Source organism: Aspergillus japonicus (assembly GCF_003184785.1).
Source record: "Aspergillus japonicus CBS 114.51 unplaced genomic scaffold BO86scaffold_57, whole genome shotgun sequence".
In the NCBI taxonomy this organism is placed as follows: Eukaryota; Fungi; Ascomycota; class Eurotiomycetes; order Eurotiales; family Aspergillaceae; genus Aspergillus; species Aspergillus japonicus.
In genome coordinates this window covers 222,777-230,305 of record NW_020291694.1, presented here as the reverse complement: position 1 = coordinate 230,305, position 7,529 = coordinate 222,777, and the positions used below count along the sequence as shown (strand labels likewise).

The following is a 7,529-nucleotide window of genomic DNA, read 5'->3' as shown; positions in this document are numbered from 1 at the left end:
GCTCAAGGTACTGTACTGTACATAGGCTACGTATAGGGATCTAGGTTATAGAACATGAACTGAATTGAATTGAATTGATTGTATAGGGATTCTCGATTCGGAAGAGGGAGGGGCGGGCATCGGTAATGACCAGGTTCACTTGGGTGGTCTGCCTTGGTCATGAGAGATTACATATAATGTGTCGGGTTGTGCTGGCTGGATGATTCGTTTTGGTTGTTTGTTGGGATAAGGTGTTAGTTGTGGGCTCAACAAGTACTGACTGCAGCACCGGTTTACCCGATAAGTATACTATAGGTAGCAAGATATATTTTAGAAACCATGGTAGGGGCATGCACTGCAAATGCAACAGTGCCAAAGCACTGATCACTGCGCAGTCTCACGTCGACTGAGCAGTCCTACTGGTAGGATAATATAAACCTGTAATCAAAATATATACCCTGTTCTGAAGAAAAATCCACATCAAAAGTCATCAACATCGAAAAAGCAACCAGAAACGAGGAAGGTGCCAGAACATCAAAGCAGGAATTCCCGCATATCATAGTAAGAATTGCACGAATCCAGTGCCCAGTCACAAGAAAAAAAAAGTCATCATTGTCATCATCCTTTCCAGTCGTGGAGTAAGAGCAGGAAAAAGAGCAAGAGATTCCCAAACCCGCACACCGTTGCCGAACCTATCCAACCCGTCCCGAATACATACAAAAACTATGAGCACGCATCTGCCCCACACAATCACCGCCTGTTGATGTAGTCCTTGTTCTCGATCGTCACGCTCTTGGTCATGTGGTTGACCTTGTAGATGCCGACGAGTCGCGAGGCGAGTTCAAACTAGAACACCAGTCATTAGTACGGCCCGCACAGCTAGCAGCAGATAAACTTACCATGTTGTTTCTCAGCGAGATGACGATGAACTGGGCGTTCTTGGTTCTCTCCTTGATGTAAGAGGCCACGATAGAAACCTAATGTCCTGTTAGCTGGCTATCCACCGGGAGGAATTCGAACAGAAGGTACTCACGTTTCGGAAATCCAGAGCCGCGTCAATCTCGTCCATGACATAGAGAGGCGTGGGCTTGTAGTGATGCAGAGCAAACACCAGCGCCAGACTGGACAGTGTCTTCTCTCCACCAGACAGGTTGGCAATGTTTTTCCAACTCTTCTTCGGTGGCATCACGGAGAACAGAATACCTTCGGAGAAGGGATCGAGCGAGTCGACCAACTCCAACTCAGCGTTACCTCCCATGGTGATCATCTGGTACATCTCCTTCAAGCGAAGGGAGATTATACCAAAGCCTTCCATGAAACCATTCAGACGGGCCGACCGGAGACCGTCGAGACGAGCCTTAGCACTATCTCGCGATGCAACAGCAGTGGCTAAGTCGGCCGCGCGAGCCTCGTGTTCAGCCGCTCTGCGGCGGTATTCTTCAATGACGGTCAGGTCAACGGATGCATTCTGAGTCTTCTCCTCGAGAACAGCAATGGTGGCTTTCAACGACTCCTTATTCATCTCGGACAACTCATCCTTGGTGAAAACCTGAAGTTCAGTGGCCTGTTGCTCCTCGCCCAGATCGCTGATGTTCTGCAGCGTCAGCTTGGACAGTTTGTCCTGCCAGTAACGCCCGCGCTTTTCATTCTCCGCGAGAGCCTTCTGGTTCTCTTCAAGCTTGTTGCGCATCTCAATCTCCGTGGCTCGAGACTCGTTCAGTTCAGCGACCTTCTCATCAAGCTCAGTCTTCATGGCCTGGAGGCCTTCCTTCTTGTTTTCCAGTGCCTGTCACAAGTTAGTCAACTGTTTTGAAGCTGATATTGCACCATAACTTACATCCTGACCTTCCTCCACCTTTTGCCTCCATCCAGATGCATCACTAGCCTGGTTGGCCACATCCTCGTTCAGCTTCTCAAGCTCCTCGGCAACATGTCCCAGCTCCCTCTCCGCCTCGGCGTGGGCTTTCGAATGCTTCGTGATGAGCTTCTCATTCTTCGACTTGCCGACTTCAGCGTTCGAGATCTCCTCAGATAATAGGTTGATCTGCTCCTTGAGGCCATCGACCTTGGCCTTCTGTCCACGGAGCCGTACACCACCAACCTCCATGATCTTGTTCTGAAGAGTTTGAATTTCCTCCTCGATACCACCTTTCTGTTCGCGGAGATCTTCGATCTCTTCCTCTAAAGCGGCAATCTGCTTCTCAAGGCTTGCAGCTCGGCTGGCATCCGTCTTGGACGGCTTATGCTCGGCGCTCAGCTCCTGGACGCGACGCTGAGCATCCGCAAGACTGCGATGGGCACTTTCGATTTCGATCAGGATCTTCTGGATCTTGGTCTCCACCCGCGGGATCTCATCCATTCGCTCCCGGATCGCAGCTTCCATCTGTCGTTGCTTCTCCTGGAAGTGTTGGAACTTCCTCTCCGTCTCTTCCAGATCACCCTCAAGCTTGGCCACCTGCTCACGGCTCGTGTCAGCGACTTGTTTGGACGACATGGCGCCCCGGGCGACTCGGGTACCACCACCACTCATCGTTCCGGATGTGTCGATGAGCTGGCCATTCAGGGTTACAACTCGCCACCGCTTCGCACCGTATGCAATGCGGTTGGCCTGTTCCAAGTCCTCCGCCACCAGCGTATTCTGCATCACACTGTAGAAAGCTGGGGCGAATTTGGGGTCCTTGGGCTTCACCAGGTCAAAGAGTCGGTGAACCTTTTCTGGAGTAGAGACCTTGGACATATCCCGGCGCGGGAGGCGATCGAGTAGGATGAAGTTGGCTCGACCAAGATTGTTCTTCCGCAGGTAGTCGATGCATTGCTGGCCAACTTCAACCGTGTCAACCACCATGTTGTCCAGGGCAGGACACGCGGTCGAGATAGCAACGTCAAACTTCTCATCAATCATACCGAGGTTTCCAAGCCGACCGTGGAAGCCCTCAATACGGCCGGACTCTTTGAGGCGCATCAAACCAGACAGAACGCTACCACGATTCTGAGTGCTTGCAAGACTGGCTCTTGCCTCCTCGGCCCTCTGTCGAGCACTGGAGACATGGGCGCGTACCTCTGGCTCTCTCTGAGCATATTTCTTGAGGTCGTGTTTCAGCTTCGCAACCTCTTCTTCAAGGGTAGCCTTCTGAGCTTTACGTTCCTCGAGATCGTTCTCCTTGGTCGCCAGCGTTTCCTCGATCGAAGAGATCTTCGACTGCGCCTCCTCGAGCAGAACAGTACCAGCATTGCTTCGCTCGCGAAGGATGTCAAGCTCACTCTGCGCCACAGCGACGGCCGAGAGCTTTTTGTTGATCTTCTCATCCCAAGGCTCCAACGACTTTTGCTTTGCAGTGATCTGATCTGAAAGCCCCTGGGTTTTGCCCTTGAGGCTCTCACGAATCTCGGCCAGTTCCTGCTCTTCAGCCTTCATCTCTTTCTCAAGCTCAGAGGTCTCATTGGTCTTCTTCTCGATATCATCGGAATGTTTCTGCACCAGGCTCTCGCATTCAGAAGCAGCCAGGCGTGTGCTTTGCATGGTCTTTTCTAGCTTCTTCTGCTTGCCAAGCAAGAACTTCTTTTTCTCCTCGAACTTGACGTTCTCCTTGTCATACTTGGCCATTTCTTTGGCAATCGCTTGCACCTCTTTTTCCATGTTTTCGTATTCGCGCATTCCGCGTTTGTAGGCCTTCTCAAGCTCTTTGATCCCGGACTCGTTACCCTCGTGCTTTTCGAGCTCCATGTTCAGCAGCTCCTGCATTTGGAGGATGGCTTCTTCGGTGACTCGAATGTTGTCCGCGCACTCATCAATGTAGATCTGATAGAGAGCGGACTGTTTCTCAGAGAGCTCGTTCTCGTCCCGAATATAAGCCAGAGCTTTGTCCTTCTTATCCACGAGGGCAACCTTTTCTTTCTCAACGTGCTGGACACGGTTGTTCTTTTCGACACAGACATCGTTCAGTGTCTCGAGTTCCGTAGCCGCCTCGTCGATAGGCGTCTTGTATTTCGAGGTTCCAATGATGTCCTCGAGATACTCCAAGAGTCCATCCTCGTGTTCGTTGGCAGCCTTAGCCTTCATTTGAGCAATAGACTCGACTTCACCCTGAAGGATCAAAAATCGTTTGTGGTCTAGATCGATACCGCGGTCACGGAGCAGCGTCGTCACGGCGGTAAAGCTGGTTTCCTTGGCGTTCATATAGTACTTGCTGCTGTTGTTTCTGAAAGCCTTTCGGGAGATAATAAGTTGGGAATCTGGAACTACTTCATGGGTGCCGTTGGGCAGGTCAAGGACCTCCTGGAAGTGAACCTCAACTTCACAGGAGGGCAGGTTTGGGTGATTGGCCGAATTATGGATCAAAGCCGAGATCTTGCCCTGACGCATTTTACTCGCTCGGAATCCGAAAACAAACAACAATGCATCAATGACGTTCGACTTGCCGGATCCATTGGGCCCGACAACGGAGGAAAAGGATGCATGGAAGGGGCCCACGATCTGCTTTCCTGCGTAACTCTTGAAGTTCATCATGACCAGGGTAGTGATCATCAAGCGACTGGTTGGGCCTGACGGCTCCTGGGAGGCCGACGGAGCGGTTGACCGGGATTTCAGCATGATGTCCATGGGCTTCTCGAGCAATGTTGTATTCGGGTTGATCACGGGTATCTGCGGCTTTTCGTCTTCAACGGACTTCGATGGCGACTTCGACGGGGACTTGTTCACAGCTGCATCTGTAATATCGGCGAGTGGAGGAACGCTTTCTCTTTGAATTCGGGCCTGCGGCTGCGGGGATGTGGAGGGCGCTGGAGCTGAAAATGAGTTATGGTCCAAATTGGGCGTGGAGATGCGACTCTCGCAAAATGGGATCATACCCTTTGTTTTCACTGCAACGGGAGTTTCCTCAGACGGAGAGCCCGGTGCTTTCACGGTCGCAACACTCTCACCCTCTTCGTTAGGCTCCGTCAACTGCGATGTCTCCAACGGCTCTACTGCCCTTGATTTGCGTGTTCTGCGCCGAGGGGCAGCTGTTGACGGGTCCTCCGGTTCTCTGACGCTTGCAAAACTTTCACCTTCGTCAAGCAACTGCGAAGACTCCGATGGGTCTACAGCCCTCGACCTGCGGACCCTGCGCGTTGTACGAGGAGCGCTCGATGCAGTTGGTTCTTCTGTTTCTCTGATGCTAGCCAGACTTTCACCCTCATCAATCAACTGCGACGACTCCAACGGCTCCACTGTCCTCGATTTTCGGGTCCTGCGCGTCGTGCGAGGCGCGCTCGATGTCGTGGGCTCCTCTGGCTCTCTGACGCTTGCAAAACTTTCACCCTCATCCATCAACTGCGATGACTCCGATGGGTCGACCGTCCTCGACTTGCGTGATCTGCGCGTTGCGCGAGAAGCGCCCGTCGTAGATGAAATTTCGGGCTCCTGAACGCTGGCAAATCTTTCGCCTTCGTCAATCAGTTGCGACGACTCCGACGGATCCACCGTCCTCGACTTGCGGGGTTTGCGTGTCGTGCGGGCGACACTCGATGTGGATGCAGGCGGTTCGGCAGTGACTTGTCTGCGTGATGATCTCTTGACTGCGCTGGGTTTCTTGGGGACCGGGGTCCGTTCGCCCTCCTCTTCGTCGTCATCCTCCCCGTGGCGGGACGGCGCCGTGGGGGTGACATTTCCAGGATCTTCCTCGTCTGATGGCGTTTCTTCTGGGACGTAACTTCTGCGCGGGGCAGCACGCCGGGATGGCCGGCCTCTGGCAATTGACGACATTATGCTGTACTGTGGTTAGTCGCCTGTGGGTGCTGCATCAAGGCGGAATCTCAAGCGTGTGCAGGTGCCAAAGTTGACATTTGAAAGCGCCGCAGGTGGAAAGTGGGTTGTTTACATCGCCGCCCGAAGCGGAATAGTGTTGTTTTTCTGCCACAACATTTGCATCTTGTTTCAGTCACATGCCCCACCGCCTTTGTGTACCGATCGAGCCGTACGGTACTGTCAATGTCGGCTTCAATATTACCGTCGGCGCTCGAGGAGATTCCAAGAGGAGTGTGTCAACTCGCCAGCACTGCTCAAGATGGCGCCTTGGGAGGACTTCGACTCCATCTTTCAGTTCAATAAGGACTTCAGCTACGATGGCAAGCTCATTGAACAGATTATATCAAATCGCCGCGCCTTAGAGGACCGGCTGTTTGCAGACAGACTCTTGGGATTGCTCGGCGTCAAAGCAGGTAGCTCTCTCTGCTCTTCAAGGTTGGAAACTCGAACAATGGATTGACCAGGCACAATTTTATAGTCACGCGGCTCTACCCTCCTCGATCAAATACTGACCTGCGCACACTGATCGGACATATTGTATCCTCTCCACTCGACATCCATCACAAGCAATCATTGATATACTATATCCTCAAAGACTGCCGCGGCGCCAGCAACGATGCGGCTACGCAGTTCTCCCGCCGGTGTCACCTACCGGAGAAGTATAGGCTGTTCATAGACGGTCTCTGGAACCTTGACAGATTGGAGTTCAAGGTACGCTTTATCTTCGCCGATGTGATAGCCGACTACAGATGACTGACCATCGCCTATGAGCAGCGCGCTGTCGAATACCTGACTGAGCCTTCCATTATCCCCACATTTCCCGACGAAATCCTCTACGCTTTAACCCTCCCCAACCTCCCTAGACACGACGACAGCCTGGTCATGGCCTACTACCTTACTGTGGCCCCGCCATTGGATTCCGAGAAGGTCCAGCGAGCCTTCTTCCAGACCATGTGCCGCGCAAGCATCACCGAAGCGTTCTACTTCACACGCAAGCATGATGAAGAGCTCCGCCAGAGCTACCTGGAGAAGCTCATTGAATTTGTCCTGACAAGCGAGGCCGGCCCCGCGCGGAGCGCGAGGGCTATGGAACTGATCGGTCTCCCGTTTGATGAACAGGAGGAAGAATGGTTCGAGGAGTCTTTACTCCGGGGCAATGCTCGGGGGCTTCATGGCCACAAAGATACGGTCATGATGCGACGCTTAGCGACAGGGAAGTTGAATGGCCTGTCTACCGATCTTGAGTCGCTGGGTGGAGAAAAGGTCGATGGATTGAACTGGGACGTTCTGCGCCAAAGCCTGGCCCGTTCGAAACTGGTCTCGTCGGCCAACGGCACTAACCAACGGTCCTGAGGCACAGCGTCGGTGCTGGCCACAAATTGTCTCGAAGCCAACTTGATGGGATTTTGCTCGGAGAATAGGAGTTCACATGGGGACTAATGTAATTTTATGATGCATTGGCATAACGATAAGAGGGCATGGTTGCTGTTGTTCCTCTATACGATCTACTTACTGTGCATAGACAACAGGCGTGGTAATGACTACTATGAACTTCGACACTCATAGAGGGTGAACCGTTCTTCATGTAACAGTATGATTGTACTTTGCAATAGACAAGGAAGTAACAGCCCATCAGAGCACAAGCATGATGGGTGAGGGTGAGTGCAGGGAGTACTATGAATGTATTGCCGGTACAAGTCAGATACGGCAAATGTTGCCAGAAGGCGGCGAACAGAGTCCGGGTCGGGGAAACGTACTGTCACCG

General features: G+C 52.6%; 2 protein-coding genes across 2 annotated transcripts; one reads left to right on the top strand and one right to left on the bottom strand.

The window, feature by feature from the left end:
- Window positions 1-417: 417 nt before the first annotated feature.
- Window positions 418-5,811, bottom strand: smc4 (condensin subunit SMC4). The gene is made up of 5 exons (XM_025670213.1): window positions 4,828-5,811; window positions 1,817-4,758; window positions 1,013-1,765; window positions 879-956; window positions 418-825 (listed from the first exon to the last, which is right to left on the bottom strand). Exons 1-5 carry the CDS (start codon window positions 5,720-5,722, stop codon window positions 730-732), a joined length of 4,764 nt encoding a protein of 1,587 aa, XP_025524422.1. The 5' UTR covers window positions 5,723-5,811; the 3' UTR covers window positions 418-729.
- A 163-nt stretch (window positions 5,812-5,974) lies between these two features.
- Window positions 5,975-7,322, top strand: BO86DRAFT_368644 (ELYS family protein). The gene is made up of 3 exons (XM_025670212.1): window positions 5,975-6,177; window positions 6,243-6,475; window positions 6,539-7,322. The coding sequence occupies exons 1-3, from the start codon at window positions 6,024-6,026 to the stop codon at window positions 7,115-7,117; spliced, it is 966 nt and encodes a 321-aa protein (XP_025524421.1). The 5' UTR covers window positions 5,975-6,023; the 3' UTR covers window positions 7,118-7,322.
- The last annotated feature ends 207 nt before the right edge of the window (window positions 7,323-7,529 follow it).

Excerpts from the sequence above, each read along its gene's own strand:
- smc4 (XM_025670213.1), bottom strand. The coding sequence starts at position 5,722 with ATGTCGTCAATTGCCAGAGGCCGGCCATCCCGGCGTGCTGCCCCGCGC. Across the intron at positions 4,759-4,827 it reads CGTTGCAGTGAAAACAAAGG|CGCCCTCCACATCCCCGCAG; the intron begins GTATGATCCCAT and ends TTTCAGCTCCAG. Across the intron at positions 826-878 it reads TCTCGCTGAGAAACAACATG|TTTGAACTCGCCTCGCGACT; the intron begins GTAAGTTTATCT and ends CTGGTGTTCTAG.
- BO86DRAFT_368644 (XM_025670212.1), top strand. The coding sequence starts at position 6,024 with ATGGCGCCTTGGGAGGACTTCGACTCCATCTTTCAGTTCAATAAGGAC. Across the intron at positions 6,178-6,242 it reads ATTGCTCGGCGTCAAAGCAG|TCACGCGGCTCTACCCTCCT; the intron begins GTAGCTCTCTCT and ends ACAATTTTATAG. Across the intron at positions 6,476-6,538 it reads TTGACAGATTGGAGTTCAAG|CGCGCTGTCGAATACCTGAC; the intron begins GTACGCTTTATC and ends GCCTATGAGCAG.